Raw genomic sequence first — 17,061 nt, 5'->3', positions numbered from 1 at the left:
ATCCCTTTGGCAGGACTTGGAGGATGCTACTGGGACCTTAGGGTAATAGTGTGTCAGGATTAGAATCAGAGAATCAAAGAATGGTAGGACTGAAAGGGACTTCCAGAGGGCTTCTAGTCAGCTCCCTGATTAAATAACTATATTGGCAAAGCTGAGTTGTGTTGCAAGTCAGAACCAAAGAACGTGGGCCAAGCTGAATGGCAACCACTCTTGAAATACTGTGTGTATTTCTGGTCAGGAGATTCATTTGCTGACCTGCCAGCAAGGAATAGGAGGAGGAGTGAGGTGTATAGGCAAAGTGGGGAAGGGAGACTCACAAAAGCACCTTCATGTATCTGTTTCGCCTCAGCCAATGCTTTAAGGACTGAGTTCAGCTTCAAGTAATGTCAATGGAAGGATTCCCATTCGCTTCTACAGAAGCTGGATCAGAACCTAAATCTCTCACATCACCCAAATCCTCCTTCATTGTATCTGAAAAGAACATGAAAGATGACCTTTTCATGAGAACTAAAAACTGTCTGAACCTTTATTTGAACCCTTTTGTTTTAAACAGGTTAATAAATTAAATACCTCAGGAAGACTAAAGAATACAGTATGCTTTCCAGTGGAGATCAAAGGTAGTTTTACAATTAAATAAAATGAACAGACACCTCAGTATAATTTTGTAGGGGTTGACCAACAGACAAGAGTCATGGATACACATTATTCCCTTAATGGCTCCTCTCTTGTTAGCTTTGTTCTAAGTCTTCTTGGATAACGATGTTTGAAATTTGTACCTGCCATTGGGGCCCTGAGTTTGGGAATGTCCAGGTTGTCAGCCACAGACCTTCAAACAGGTCCTACTGGATGTGGCTTCCTAGAAATCTGACAATGGGATCTATTCCCTGGTAATGGAGGCCAGCTAAGGGAATGCACCTGTCACTCTGGAAGGAAACCATCCATTGTATTTTAAGTTCATTTTAATATGTTGAAGTTCCAATATGTTTGGAAATGACCTTCTCTTTTTGTCATGCACATAATTTTAATACAGCAGCAAAAGTCATATGAGCTGTTTGCTCTCAGGCAAGGAGGTCATAGAAACCACTGAACATTTAGACCTTGGGCTAAACCTCCGAATTTGAATGCCCTAAATTAGGCATCTACATACTTATTCTGTTAGACATCTAAATAAGGCCAAACACCCAATAACTCCTAGCAAGTCACTGTGGCTCAGCACCTTGAAAATCAACCTGTTTATTTAGATATCTAAATATGAACAAAGAGGCTGAAATTTAGGCACCCATATTAGAAAATCTTGACCCTAAGTTCCAAGCACTTTCCACAGAAGTTAATGGGAGAGTTATCATTGACTTCAATGGAGCTACACTGATTTACAGCCCCTGAGGAACTCTGCCACATTATTAAGGTGTCACATGGTTTTATTCCAGGGTGAGCTGCATTGAGACAAGTCACAGTTTTTATCCATGCTTCACTGATGATGTAAGGCATCTACCCTGGTGCATCTCACCCAGTGGCTAAAACCCAGTGCAGACAAGGCCTCACCTAGGATTTCCTGACAACTGCCCTGTTTAGCTTCAACGTGAAGCTTGTGTTGAAAATGGTAAAGCTGGATAAGGATAAAAGGAAGGATGATTTAATGGATATTAGAGACCATAGTTTAATTCCTGGATCAGCCAGAGACTTACTCCATAGGCTTAGACTACTGCCCTTCGTTACAGAGGTACCTAAGGTACTGACTCTGGGGTGCTCCGGTGGCCCAAGGGGATATGGGCCTATAAGCACTCAGGTGGAAGATGCATGATAGTCAGTGATTTAAGATGCATGATAGTCAGTGATTGCATGAGGTATCAGATAAAGATGTTACAAAATGTAGCCTCTTTTGTAATTTGTGTCTGCCCAGCCTGTCCATGTTTTCGGAATGGGATGTGGGGAAGGGAGCAGAGTTTAGTCTGGGGGGTTTTCATGCCCTCCCTGGAGGGTGGGGTGGATGTATTGCAGCCCCTCTGAGGTTGGAGGGCTCCAATTCACCCACCCTTCAGCACCAGCTGGGGAGCCCCAAGAATGAGCTCCTTCTGCTGCCTTTCCCCGCTCCCATTCTGAAAACAGGGAGCACTGGCAGGGAGCTGTGGCCATTGCTAGGAGAACATGGCTACAGGCTTCCAGCCCCGAGCTAGATTCCCTTCTCTCCTGGAACCAACCAACAGTGAACTTCTGTTTGGTCTAGTTGTAACTCAAAACGCTTTGCAGAAATCATTTTGAGTTACAGCTGGGAGCTGCACTTCTGCCTGCACCCTAAATAAAAGGCTAAACCATTGCTTCCAAATACTTCAAAGGCCTCTTCAAGAAACTATAACTTGTGGATGCAAAGTGGCAAAGGATTTTCACCTCCTCTATTCAATTCCATCTAAATGACACTTCCTCATAAATTCCTGACGTTATATAGCTCAATCCTACCGTGGTTTATATGACTGAAGCCTCTGTTTTGACAGACTACAGTCTGCCCTATAGCGTAGTTGACTACCTTTCGATAATGTCTCCCTTGATGTAAAAGGCAACACTCTAAATTATGTGAGAGGTGCCTGTCTGTGAGGACCGCAATGGCAGGACCTGAATATCCTTTTTAAATAATGCTCAATAAATAGAAGCAATAAATATTAAATAACGAGCTAAGTCCTATTAGCCTCTTCGGCATATGTACACAATGCATAGCAAAATAACATTGGTCGGCTGTTTGCAAACAACAGTTTGGTATAACTTAGCAAACAAACACATTTAAACAATTAAAACCAGCATAAAGGAAAAGACTTGAAGTGCTATAGCCCCCTGAGGATAGCAAGTGCATGACAAACCTTAGAGCTGCCCCCGACTCCTTGCTCTTCAGCAACAGAAGCTGCAGCGCCAGGGTCTGCTGGGATTCTGCAGCCTAGCCTGCATTATTTGAACCAGGAGTGGAAAATTACCATCGCTCAGGGATGTATTACAAGCACAAAGCATAAACAGGGCCTGGAGAATTGAACAGAAGTGAGGGTTCCAATGTCAAGGGGGGCTAGTCGAGATTAAAAGAGCAGATTTGCCCTGTCTGGCAGTTTTGAACAGTAGAACCCAGAACAACATAACTGAGCTGCTACTAAACAGAGCGTATTCTAAACCTGGGAATCTTGGGTATTTCCTGGATTCTAGAAAGAAGAAACTTTTAGAAGTTTATGAAGAGACGGGAACCAGACAGAGAGAGGGGAAGGGCACGCGTGCAGAGGAAAAGAATCCTTCGGAGAGAACATTTCCAAGAAATGGTTCAGATGTTTTGTGAAACCCTCGGAGCCATCTGATACATTCCAGATATCCTTGGGAATCCCCCTCCCTGGGGATCAACTGGCTAGGCTCAAATTAGCAGTGATTCATGTACTCTTAAACAATCAAGATGCATTATCACTAAATGAAAGATGCCCTCGCAGAGAATTGGCAGCTGTCTGAGATGCCAGATGTGGGGCACAATTTCTTCAAAAGGCAACAAACAAGCAAAACAACACTTTAAAAAGCAGCTGGCAAAAGGCACACAGACAGAAAAGCTTGCAGGGATTTTGCAAACTGGCAGAATTTGCAAATATCAACCGATAAGGAGGGCTGGATTGCACTGGAAGTTTCAATAAGTTAAAAAAAAAAAAAAGATAGTGCCACTAGAAAAAAACCCAAACAGAATAAAACCCTTGGTTAGGTCTTGTCACTGGAGATCTGATTTTGAACCACCTTCAGTGCTGTTGGTTCTTCCATATTGTCATTTCCTTTATTTTCCATAGGTAGGTCGTCACTCGGTAACAGACAACATACAACAGTCCTGTAGGCAGCAGCCACAAAGGGAACCAGAGTTTCTTTTTCAGAGAAGCCAGGTTACATTTTGTGCTCTGACATGATGAGCCAAGGGAAACATGCATTTCAGCCAGCTGGCGCCCATTCAGCGATGACACCAGCAAAGGGTTGCTCTGTTATTCCCCTCGTTGGGATTGCAAATTTTCCCTTTGCTCTTTCATTTAACAAGACAAGAAGCAACAGGCCTCTAGAGTGCTGTGCCTTGGTGTGATCAAGTAATAGTTTTTCAGCATCGCTGCTCAGATCCATTGGACTCCAGTAGAGACAAGAACGGACAAAGATTCTGTGAGAAGCCCTAAATTTTCCAAGGAAAAAGACTGTGTGTTCATTTAATAACAGTTAACCTTTCACTCCGATCCTTCTGGCACAATGAACTGCGCTTGTTCAGCACTGCCTCACCACAAACTTTTAATGTGAGCCAAAGTCTAATTCTTCAGTGCCTTCCCTGGGCACGGAGGGTTCATAGAGTTCTGAGGCCAAACTCGTAAACCTTGAAGCTTGAACAGTGACATGGATACATTAAAACGAACAAACAAATCCAAAAATAACTTATTGTTCCAAAAATATAATAAATAAATACTGTAATGGTGACCAATCGCATCCATTCTGACATACAATTAAAAATAGAATAATAACAATAATAATAATAATTAATAAATAATTTAAGAGGTTTACTCCAATACCAGTCTGATTGGGAAACCTAGAGAGCTTTAGCTGCCATGGGACCATATGAGAAGAGGCAGTCCTTGTAGCATGGATCAGCAGTCCTCTCATGAAGGATGCTGAAGGCTCAGTGTCATCCAAGGAGCTACCTCTTTTGCTCTCGATCCAAGTGCGCTACTCTTGTGACATGGACCGAGGCCGGCATGTGGTGCTTTGTTCGTAGGTCCCCATCAGTAAGGAAGTCAAGTCAACGTAATGGTTTGTATTTACACTAGTTTTACAAGCCCCTTTTCAGTACCCCCTTTTAACTACCTGGCCTTACACTGTATCACTACCAGCGTGGTTGGGCACTCAAAGCGGTCAGGGTCTGCTCTCTCAGCAAGGAGGTGATTGAGACCTCAGTCCAATAACTGCAACACCATCTTGCTGGGAAAACAAAAGTACAGTGTGTTTGAGCATCAGCCTGGGAGAGGCCGCGTGAGTGAGGATGGGTCTTCGGTTGCTTAGGATGTAGATTTTGCTGTAAGACACTGAAGGAAAAGGAGCTATTTCTTATATCTAGCTAAAAGCAAAGGAGTTAAATGATTCCTCCCACCCCCCTTTCCCCAGGTGAAAGCTCTTCCCTACATGCCATACAGCACACAGTGTTGGGGGGAGATGATATTGAGCCACTTGTGGAAGTCTGCAGGCCCAGCACTGTTCAGCATCCCAGTTTTCTATTTCTACAGGGAATGGAAAGTGGGAACTGCCTGGACCCTTTGCTATAGCTAACAGGAGCAATCACATCCCTCTGTGGGAGGAGAAGAGCACCTGTGAGCAGGGAAACACACGGAGTTGAGCTACCACTTGACAGGCACCTTGCGTCTGGGGAAACTGAAATGCTAGTAAAACCACCTTAGCTACAAGACAGGCGAGCAGAAGAGGGAACCCTCAGCCGTTCTGGAACAGATGGCATCTCTTCTGTGAAAGAGCTTTTAGCAAGATGGTTGCATGTCTCCTATTGAACCACTGAAAATAACAGCTGCCAATAGACCTGAAGGGCACTGAGCTGTGGTATATATATTTCACTGCACACATGCATACACATTCCATTCATCTCTCCCCCCAGGTCACAGCTCTGCCATTCCCTCCATGTCCCTGGAGTTCAGGGTTGCAGGTGGCTCTTTAACCAAAGGATTTGCATCTCTTTACATGCCAAAGCTGCCGCTGCCTCCTCCTCCTCCGCGGTGGCAGATATAATTTCCACTTGCCCCCTTGGAACACTTAAGACCCTGTATCCTTGAGTCATTAAGACTGAAGCGGATAACAACTATGCAGGGTGTGTGGGAGGGGAACATGTCTTATTCCCAAATGAGGGGCTCTAAGCACCCAGCTGTTGCAAGAAAAAAATAAACTCCTTGCTGCCATCTCAGTCTGCAGCTGGGAGAGGCCTTTGTCAGCCTGCAAAACACAGTAATTGCATAGCCGGCTGTGCTGGCACCCACTGCAAAGGGAAAACAAAGGCAGGCCTGGCACACAAAGACCAGAAGGACGACCCCTGCCCTCCCACAGAACTGCTTGTGACTCCTCGGGAAATGAGTGACAGACAGAAACACCCCCTTTCTGATGCTTCCCCATACTCCATGACCAGTATTGATCTGGTGAAGAGCTCCACTGCTCCATGTAACAACTATGTCAAGGGGAGCAGGTACTAGGAGATGGATCAGGGGGAAGGGAGTTGGATGGAGCTGAGGTGCTTCTCATAACCATCCGGAGGGCAGGAAAAGGTTAAATGAGGTGGTGTTTTGATGCACTGTGAGCCAGCAAGCCAAGGCATCATGTGGTCACCCTGTGCCTGGACCCAAAACCTCATTCCTCAGAGCTGAGTCTAATGCACTGAATGGAAAATGTCCCATTGCCTTGAATAGTGGGGGAGAGACAGAGAGGTGCCCATCCTTCCTGCAAAGGGAGGCTGCCATTCTGGGGGAGGAACCAGCAGCACTGCCTAAAACAGAAGGGAAATGTGCGAGTAGGAAGGCAGGGCGGGAAGCCCGCACCACCTGAATTGAGCCTCTGAGCCTGGCGCTGTATGGCTCCCAGCATCTAAGGCGCAGAGGACTAACAAGTGTCTCCATGGCAGGAAGCTGGTGCTAAGAGGCAGGAATCCAAGGACAGGCATCCCTGATTCTTAGCTGCCTCCTGGAAGTGCAGATGAGTTGTTTTTGTTCTCATTTGTTCTACCTTTTTTTGACTCTGCTTTACAGAGGGGCATCGCCCTCAGCTGGCTAAGTCAAAGCACCATGTAGGCCCATCACACAGGGCCTGGACTTGGATACAGGCCAGCCAGAGTGTTTCCCATCCTGCTGTCCCTTGCTACTTCCAATATGAAACATCTCTGGGGAAGGGGACTGTTACTCACATGGGCTGTGACTGTAGATCAGACTGCCCTGAAATCATCCAATCCCACCTGGCTTGTCTAAAACAGAATCACAGAACATTAGGGTTGGAAAGGACCTCAGGAGGTCACATCTAGTCAAACCCCCTGCTCAAAGCATGACCATCCCCAACTGGATCATCCCAGTCAAAGCTCTGTCTAGCCAGGTTTTGAAAACCTCCAAGGATGGAGCTTTCACCACCTCTCTGGGTAACCTGTTCCAGTGTTTTACTATCCTAGGGAGAAAATTCTTTCTAATATCTAACCTAAACTTCCCTTGCTGCAACTTGAGATCATTGCTCCTTGTTCTGTCACCTGCCACCACTGAAAATAGTCTAGCTCCATCCTCTTTTGAACCTCCTTTCAGGTAGTTGAAGGCTGCTATTAAGTCCCCTCTCAGTCTCCTCTTCTCTAGACGAAATAGCCCAGTTCCCTCAGTTTTTCCTCATAAGTCACATCCTCTAGCCCCCCATCATTTTTGTCACCCTCCACTCTCTCCAATTTGTCCACATCCTTTCTGTAGTGTGGGACCCAAACTTCCTTTTAATCTACTTAAAACAACAGGATTCTTCCTAAAGGTGGAAATGTAAGACTGGAATTGACAGCTCATAGGCAAAGTGCTGAGAAATGACTCTTAAATGTAGCAATGAGAATTGGCTCCCTCCTCCATCCTGATGGTGTGCCTAGGTTTCCAGACCCGGATCCTTGATTGTTCCCACTTGCATGAAAAATCTCCCCAGCACCACCAAAACTGAGTCAGGCTTCTGGGAGGAATAAACTCATGACACAGCAATCAGTGCATGGCTGGAGAAGGGGAATTGGCCTCTTCTCTCAAGCAATTCATGTCAGAATGGGTTTCTTGCTTTATATTTATAGGTTATATTTCTAGCAGGAACTGGCTGACCCTTAGTGAATAACTATTTTCTCCCTAAGACTAAAGACAGAAGTTGCACATAAACCAGTTTAAGTGATTAGAAACTGGTTTAAACCTGTAACAGAACGGAAGTTCAGTGTGTGTAAACTGCTTTCAAAATGGCCAAAACAGGTTTATGATAAACCTGGTTGGATGTAGTATCAGAATTAACTGGTTTAGATTAAACACGTTTGTGGAACTTCTGTCCTAGATCTGAAGAGGCAAAGAGGGAAAGCAACGAAATGAGAAGATGTGATTCTCTCTGGAGGCCTCTGCCTTTCCTCTGTATAGAGGGCTGCTATACTTCAAGGGCCCATGCTGGCACCCTAAAGTCAAGGGGAGCTAGGCCATTGACTTCACTGGGGGTGGGATCAGGCCCAGCACATAACACGCCTTTGTGAGGCTCTCTTCAATCTTCACTCTTCTTTTTCCCTGACACAAAGAGAATGTTGCTTGCCCTCTGCCCACCAGGAAAAAACAAGGAGCTGAACTTGCCCTATGCATCAGCAGCAGGGAAATGCTTGCATGGAGACAGGCCCAAAATGGATGGGGCTGGTTTATTGTTGATGGACCCTCCCTAAAATGCTGACCTGTCCTGTATCCCCATCTCTGGGGAGTGGTGATATATCCATGTACACTACATGGCAGCAAGGACACCTTCTGCCTCTCTGTTTCTGCAGCACCTAGCACCAAGGAGGCCTAAGCACTGCCATAATATTACACAATAATAATAACCTATGGTTGGGAGGCAGAAGGGGAGTGGATAACACCAGGGATTTAAAGAGATGACACTGGAGCATGTGGCAGTGAGGGCCTCCCTAGCGCCGCATGCTGTCATAGCTGCCTATTGAGCCATAGCTCTTGCTTCTGCTGTGGCTGCTTCTTGGGCATGAACTCCGGCTTCGGCTCCTGCCGCTGTCACTACTGCTGCTCCAGCTCCGGCTCCGGCTTCGGCTCCGGCTCCGACTGCTCCTGTAGCTGGAGTAACTCCGACTGCGACTGGGAGAGCGGCTAAAGCTGCTGTACCATGAGGAATAGCTGCTGACACTGCTGGAGGAGGAAGGACTGGGCCTGTAGTATGGGATGGGGCGTTTCCGGGCGCTGCGGGCACAAAGGGAGAAGAGCAGCCTCTGTTACAGGTGACAGTGGTGGAAAGCATGGAGTGGGGGCGGCGGCAGGGGGAGAGGTTTCCTACCCTGAAAACATTTCTGAGCTTTCAAACCTGTTTCCATCCTCCATGGGACAGAACCAAAAAGTTCTGAAGTGCTTTGCAAAGCACAAGAGAGAAACCAGGGATTTGAACTTCTGCCTCCCAGCTCAAGGGAATGCCTTCACCCCAGGCCGTTCTGGGATGGGTCTCTCTCAGTCTCTACTGTTAGAGTTGTTTCACCTTGTATTACGTATTCTTTGGGGAAGAGAGGCTCAGAGCCTGGCCATAGCCCAGTGGTTTGGGAACTCACCTGGCTTGAGGGAGACCTGGGTTTGCATCTCTGCATTTGATTATTTATACAAAGTGGATCATCTCCAGGTGAGAGAGAGACATTGATCCATCCCAGGATAGCCTTCTGGCCAAACCATTCATCTGATCTTAGGGTTCTGTGTCCAGATCATACATCTGACCAGCTCTCCCATGTCATAAGTGATCACCTGAAGCAGCGAGCTATTGGCTCTTCTGGGGTCTCCTTCAGTCTTGCTTCTGCCCCTCTGAATCTCCTTTCCCAGCCAATCGGATTGGTTCTCAAAAAAGGATTCAGTTTTAAAAAGTTAGAGTTCTCTGAGGAAAAACTATCGTTAGAGCAGGGAACTGAACCATCAAGGCAGTGGAATGGCTGGAGGAACAGCTCTGTGTCATGGGGACTCTACCTCTGCTGGACTGTAGTGCGGTGCATGGAGGGAGGCCTGTCCTTGTAAGATGGGTTTAAAGCAGATCCCTACCACAGCTACCCACAGGCTTGACCAAGCAAGTCAGAGGTGAGCCCAGGGTTGCTGCACATGCCTGTCTCCTAGACAGACCAAGAGGAGTCTTGCTCGCCTCTTACCTTGTGATCCGCCGAGCTTCAAGGTGGCTGGGAGAGTCTCTCCTGCGTTTCCTCAGGGGTGAGTAGGACTGTCGCCGCTGCCGCCGTCGGTCACGCTCTCTGTGGGACTCCTTCTCACTGGAGCCATACTTGTGCTCTCTCTCGCGATCCCTAAGGAACAACCAGTTTTGGAGCTGTCACTGCCTGGTTTTGCGCACATGGGGTTTAGATTGCATGCACCAGGCAGAGATGTATAGCAACTCAGCAGTGGGGCTTGAAACAGGGCCCAAAGCAAAGCAGGATCCACCCCTGTGGTAAAAGGACAATTCTATTACTCGCCTTCAAACAGGCTAGCCGTGTACAGACACTGACTGAGCTAGCCTGCTACGCAGCTGCTCACAAATTGACTAGGGAGTGGGTTTTCAACACTTTTTCCATGTGGACGATCTCAGTTTCCAGGTGACCGTCTCTGCAGCAACAAACCATAGACTGTTGTAGACTGTACAAAGAGAGGCCTTAGCCACTGCACCTGCCAAACCCTGCACTACATTGCAACACAGAGGAACAGCGCCCACATGGCTGGAGGGGCAGATTTAACCTGTCTGCCTGTAGAAATGTGAGGTCTGCAAAGTTGTAACAGGTGTGGGCTATTTCTGTGTGGCACATCTGTTCTGCAGGCCTCAGATATCCAGAATGAGTGCTGGATCCCTCACTGGGGATTGCTGGCTTTTTGTTTCAGAGGGTCTCTCTATACTTCAACACAGGCCCTTCCTCTGTACCGCCCTGATGGTGTCCGTTGGGAATGGAGTCAATCTGGTTTCGCATAGCGCCCTTCACACTCAAAGCACTTTGCGAAATGATGAGTTCATTCCAATGAGGCCCCTTCACACTAACCGAGTGGCATAAAGGGGCCTATGCTGCCAACAAGTATGGGACCTGGAGAATACAATGACTTTTTAAGTATGCAAGAATGTTTATGAGGTACTCAGTGACAGCTGGGGATATTGGAAGGTCCTGGCTAGGGTTGAATGCATTTAATAGGCTAGACTGTGCTTTGGAGAGGGGAGTTTGCTTGCTAGGTTTATTATGTGCTTAGGTAAGTTTTGAAAGCAAACACCCTTGGTGAATTTGGAAGGTGTATTAGGACGGTGCAGTTAAAAGCTCTCATACATTTAAACAGAGCAATGCTGCCTTGGTTTTGGTCAGATTTTAATATAGTTTTATTCTATCTCAGCTTCTTTGCTACAATTTTCTCAGTCTCAGAAATAACAGACTTTCATGTGAAAGAAGTGTGTTTGTGAGGGGGTTTGCTAAGCAGGGGACAGGCTTGGGTCCCTAGCCCAGCCCCTGGGCTGTGGACTCTGTGCTGCGTCTAGGGCAGAGATGGGCAAAATGCGTCTTGGAGGCTGGATGTGGCTTGCTAGGCCATTCTATCTGGCCCGCAGGGCCCCTAAAAAATGTAGAAAATTAATATTTATCTGCCCTGGGCTGCCTGTCATGCGGCCCTCGATGGCTTGCCAAAACTCAATAAGCAGCCTTCTGCCCAAAATAATTGCTCGCCCCTAGTCTAGGGAGACAGAAGGGTCTCTAGCCCTGAGGACTCCAAGTTATCACATGCCCTATACTGAGAAGACTTTAAGCAGCTAACTACCTGATTTGAAACATCTGGATAACTAAGGAGGGGAAACTGGGGCAACAACCCCGGGTGGCAGTGTAGAAGGGTGCAAAAATAGCAGACACTGCCACTCTTCTCCCGGCTGCCAGAGGCAGCCCCACTATGACTACTGCCCTGTGCACTGTCACAGCCTTGAGGGAAGAACTGCCCAATTAGTGTATATTTGAATTAGCTCTGGGACGTTTATGCTTGATGCCTGCTAAGCCTTGTTTTTTGAGTACTGAACCTTGAAATGGTGAGAAGAGGGTGGGATCCTTGCTGCAGATGCAGCTGCTATTTTGTGCTCAGATGAGATGCACACAGTGCTCTCTCTCAGGCAGAGCTGACTCCTGTTCTTTTTTGCCTTATCTTTTACTAAATCTAAAACCCAAAGATTATCCTGCCTGAAACTGATGGAAAACTCCTTTGGGTGTGAGCTCTGCATATAATGAAGGAAAGGAATTTCTTCCCCTAACACTCCTGCATCATGCAAGAACAACCCAGGATGACAAAGACTGTACAGTGATTGTGAACCTGGGATCTGCTGGAACCCTGCACCAGCCTTCCACCACTCCCACTGCTCTACAAGTGTGCCGTGCTTTGGTTACCTGCCTTCCACCATAGCTTGTGCACAACTTATGTACTGCATCAGCTTCCTTTCTGTAGCCATACAGTGACCCCCCCAACACTGAATCTGGGCCATCATCTTTATTTCCCATGCAGGCGATCCCAGACTGCCTCCTGCTCTTCTGTTCCTGGAACACAATTCCAGCTAACCTATGCCAAGTGGCTGTGTGCCTCTCTGCTAGGTTATTCTGGCCAGGAAAGCTGCCACCACATATTGGCAAAAAAAGATCTTTTTTTTCCAGCTGAAAGCAATGCTTAACACGTCACATTCCCAATGAGAGTCCTTGTTTTTTCCTGTGTTTGAGCCAGTCTAACCCCACGTGGGTTAATAAAGGGACTAAGGGCATAAGTGGGGGCTTTGTGGTACTTGGTGAGGAGAACAAAGATTTCTGCACTGGGTCAGAGCAGACACCCTTCTCTACTGCTGCTCATTTGTTATATAAATAGACCACTTCACCAGGCCAGACTGTGCCCTCCCCAGAGAGGAACATTTCAAGAACTCCAGCGGTCCCAACAGCTGGTATCTTTTGCTCCACATAGTGGGAAATTTCTCTTTTCTCACTTCAGGAAAACCTCTCTCTGACAATGGCTCAAGCTCTCCACAGGATTTAGCTTGCAGGTTGTTACAATCACTTTGCCTAGGCTAAGTCAAAGATTTTCATGGCACAGAGACTAAATCCATCCAAGTCTAACACTGGTGCCATCCAGGCCTGTAGTCAACCCTCCATTCAGCCCCTCTCTGATTCCACTGCTCCTGTCAGGGCTGACCTGACAGGCACTGTAGAGAGCACTTTTCCTTTTTCTTTCTGGTTTCCACTGCTCACCTGTGGTATGGCTCTAAAACTACCAATTACCATGTGACATAGATGGAGTAGATTAGCAGGCTGCCTCTTAAAGTGTCCAGAGGAAAGACAGCACACCCATCAGGCTGCACTAGCTACCCATATTCAAGACACATTTCAAGGGACTAGACCTTCAAACCCTCTTTCTCCATCATGCTCCACAACAGCTGCTTAATGGGGTTTAAATCTTATGAACTGAGGCAGGTCAGGCCAGGTTAGCAAGTGCAGGTTGCAGAAAACCCATGCTGCAGGAGGCAGCTTTGTCTGGCTGCCTTCCAGGCGGATTGCCTAGCTCTGCTCTCTGCTCCGGTCTCTCCTGTCAGTGATCAGTGTCGGGTGGCATCAGCGGAAGCAACTGGCTGCGCTTGGGGTGCTCTGTCACAAACAGGGAGGGAGACAGAGAGCAGGCCTCATGTACATACCTCCCTCACTCCAAGTTTGCATTCAGTGCTCGGCTACTAGGCTGAGGGACGTGTTGTAAATGGATGCACGTGTGCTGTAATTACAGCTGTGAACTGAAGCAGTGTAAAAGCCCGAGATGCTCATAGAATGCAGTATTATACCCCAGGAGCCAGCAGTACCTGCTAGGGCTGTAGCGGGAGTAACTGGGGCTTCGACGTGGCCTTGAGTTCCTGCTTCCGGGACTTCTTCTGCAGGACTTGGATGAGTAGCTTGGGGAACGTGAATAGGACCTGAAAGTAGGCATAAACCAGAGAAGGGTTATCAAACTCCAAGTGAGGGTGTGCAAGGCTCCTTTTCAGAATCAGAGCTGAAAAGGAAATACGGTCCCAAATGAAAATGAGCTTCATGAGCTCAGCCCAGACCTGAGGAAGGCTGGGCATCCTGAAAGTAATCAAGCCATGCATTTCTCCTCAAACATGGGGCTCTGCTCGTGCCTTTCCATCTAGTCAGAAGCAAGTGTGTTGGCATTCCCAGCACTATCTGTGTGCCCTTGCAGCATAAGCCAAGCTGTATTCTAAGGTTCTGTGGTCCATGCCCGGGCCTGGCCACCACTGTAACACCTGAGAATTGCCAGCAATAACAGAGACAGCCATTTGACTTGACCTCACCTTTTCCCTGAGGAGCAGGATCTGCTTCGGGAGTACCTGGGTGTGGCCTTGTGATGCAGCGAGTGGGACCGGGTGGAGCGGCTGGACCCTTGGGAGGACCTTCCCGTGCTGGTGTAGGACCCACTGCGAGAGCACAGTCTCAGAGGGGAGCTGTGGGCTGGGGAAGGGAGGGGCCTCTGCTTCTTTTCTTCTGAGCAGCCGAGACAGGGGGACAGGCATCCTCTGAAAAGAGATGTCCCCACTCATTGAAGGCGTTACAAAGCAGTGATCACTGCTATGCAGTCCTAAGGCACTGACTTCAGCTAACTGGGCCCAAGTCATTCCAGTCTCCTCCCTGGTTTCAGCGTCTGTCAAAATGAAGGGTCAGGTTTCAAAGGAGCTACCCCACCGCTGGCAATGGTACAGGAAAGCTGTGTTTAACCCTAAAGAGTAAATTATGCATTCAGTTAAATGGGTTTGAGTCCCACCAAGGTCAAGGGGAGTTTTACCCATGTACCTGAGGGCAGGATTTTGCCTTGAAGATGAGAAGTCAGGTCCCGTCTCTCTTGTTCTCAATTATTCTGGGTTTATGCTGGTAAAACACCCTTGACTTTAATTATGCTAATCCTCATTTACAGAGGAGAAAGCACACATCTAAGGTGTCGCTGCACTTATCCCAGCCACAAAACCAGTGCTTCACAGGAAATAGCACATGGTGCTATATATGCAGCCATGCACATTTGCAGCTGGGAAGCACTCGACCAAACTGACCCTGCACTGACCCACCTGATGCTTTTTAATGCAAACATGACAGTCACTGGCGCTGGCAAGAGAGGTGCATTGCCCTTCTCCGGCCCAGCCAGTGCAACCATAAGACACCACAACACTAAGCTTCATCAACAATGGTTCAGTTCTGTGCTCATGGAAACATACATGTCGACCCAGGGGGAAGAGTCTTCAGCCCCTACGTGTAGTTGGGCAAGTGTATGCAAATGGGCAGTAGATGCTGTGGGTTGGCATCCACTTTCCCTTGGCAATTTGGCCATGTGAGGCTGATCTGAGCATGATCCCACTGCTCTCATCTGTGTTCCAGTGCAGAGAGCCATCACTGGGCTACTGCATACAGAATAATACACAAAGCTTTCCCTGCACTGCTTTGCTCTTACCCAGAGGAAATGCAGCAATTCTTTGTGTAGTAAGTGTGCAGGAGCCGTGCAGGAACACTCAGGATTCAGCCTAGTGAATCAGTCTGGAGGAGCAAGCTGATTGTAAAGCTTTAATTTAAATGCCAATGGTTCTGGTTCCTGACAATGAATTTAATGAGACAGAGGAGTGTTGAATCCACCCATCCATCCATCCTTTGAAAGTTTACCCAAATGTGCCAGTGACCTTCCCAGCACTTTTGCTACAAGGTCACAACAAGCCAAATGTAGATGATTTCAGGTGACATCTAGATACAGACTGACAAAAATCACAGGGTTTGGGTCTAGGCCTTTGATTCCTGCCTGTATTTGGATCCAGGCGGAATCTGTTCTGAGGGGTCTTGCTGCATGGGGAAGGCCATGGACAAAGAGAAGAATTAACGGGCTATGATAAGAATGGTCAAATCTCGTGCTCCAAAGGATAAGCTGTTACCATGGGGCTGAGAGAGGAATTCTGCACAGACCCTGTGCCATTGCTCAGGTAAGCTGCGAATTGTCATGCACCTTCCTCAGAAACCTAAGGAAATGCTTGTGTTGGAACACCGCACCTGCTGGACCACTGGTCTGACTTGCAGAATGGGGGTAAGTTCCCATTGCAACAGATAAATGAGCAGGAAACACTAAGCCATTCCAGGAATGGAGGTTGCAATGGTTGGTGATCACTGACCTTTGATCCTGTCCCTGGGCATCTGGAGAGAGATTTTCCAAAGCTGTTCCCTTGACCTGGGAAAAGCAACTGGTGAAGGAATTTCCTGAATCAGAGCTGTTATCACTGTTGGCCAGTTTAGGCTTCCCAGAGGAGAAGGAGTGGCCAAAGCCATCGTGCGCTACATTTCTTTTCTCCTGGATGTCCTTTGACCTGGATGAGCTTGTTTGAGTGGAGGGAGGAGAAGAAGTATCGTTTCCTGAGTCATATTCATGGGACCCTCCATTCTGACTGGCTAGGTTGTCAAGCGGGCTGTCTGTTTTGGTAAAGAGGTCAGCAGAAGACCCTGACTGAGAGATCTGAAAGCAAAAAAGCCATTTGGCATTGTTTGAACTTTTTTCAATGGTGGTTTTATTCTGTCTGACTTTTTTTTTTTTAAATAAACCAAGAAATTTTACCGTCATGATGCACTGTAACAAAAAGAAAGAAAGAAACAAAGCAAGAAAAGAAGAAAGAGGAGAAGAAAACAAAAGCACATATCCCTGAAAGAAAACCACAGTAAGAAGAAACTTCTTTGCCCCCTGATATGATAACTGGAAGATTTAGACATCATGCAAAGAGTATTAGCATGCGAGTCATGTTGAACAAAAGATTTAAAAAAATATCGGGAAACAAAGGAGTAAATAAAAAATAAGGAAGATAAAACAGAGAAAATAACCCTTATTTAATCTAAAAGAGGGGAAAAAAAAGAAACAGGACTATACATACAAAAAAACTACATACTCCTTGGAAATAAAACAAAAATGGAACAAAAACCTAAATGATTCTTTCTTTTTTTAGTTTCCTTAATAAGGAGACTGAACAAATGTTACCAAAAAAGAAAAAGAAAAAAAGAGGTTTATGTACAAAGTAAAAACTGGCAAACAAACAAGTTTAGCACTTTGAAACTAAAAAAAAAAAGGAAAAAAAGAAAAAAAATAAGAAAAAGAAAAATCCCTCTGGAAATAAAAGATATACAGATATTTCTTTGTGTGCTTTTTTTCCCCCTGTAGAAGGTACAGCTAATGCTCTTGAGTGACCTCTAATAAATTCCCTAGTGTCTTGCGGATAGTATCCACTTACCAATCAAGAATTCCTCCTTTAGTAGGTAAGGTGTAAGAAAAAGGGAAG

At 46.7% G+C, this 17,061-nt stretch overlaps 1 protein-coding gene across 1 annotated transcript in view; it reads right to left on the bottom strand.

Moving 5' to 3' along the window:
* Positions 1-8,671: 8,671 nt before the first annotated feature.
* SRRM4 (serine/arginine repetitive matrix 4) overlaps positions 8,672-17,061 on the bottom strand; it is a 126,543-nt gene continuing 118,153 nt past the window's right edge. Inside the window, exons 9-13 of the mRNA XM_014521664.1 lie at positions 15,913-16,250; positions 14,065-14,286; positions 13,576-13,686; positions 9,893-10,042; positions 8,672-8,954 (exon numbers count right to left, since the gene is read on the bottom strand). Coding sequence (XP_014377150.1) covers positions 8,672-8,954; positions 9,893-10,042; positions 13,576-13,686; positions 14,065-14,286; positions 15,913-16,250 — 1,104 coding nt within the window. The remainder of the gene's footprint in view (positions 8,955-9,892; positions 10,043-13,575; positions 13,687-14,064; positions 14,287-15,912; positions 16,251-17,061) is intronic.

This window comes from Alligator sinensis, unplaced genomic scaffold (assembly GCF_000455745.1).
Source record: "Alligator sinensis unplaced genomic scaffold, ASM45574v1 scaffold692_1, whole genome shotgun sequence".
Classification (NCBI taxonomy): Eukaryota; Metazoa; Chordata; order Crocodylia; family Alligatoridae; genus Alligator; species Alligator sinensis.
The sequence above is the reverse complement of the archived record's forward strand: the minus strand, read 5'-3'. Positions and strand labels throughout refer to the sequence as shown.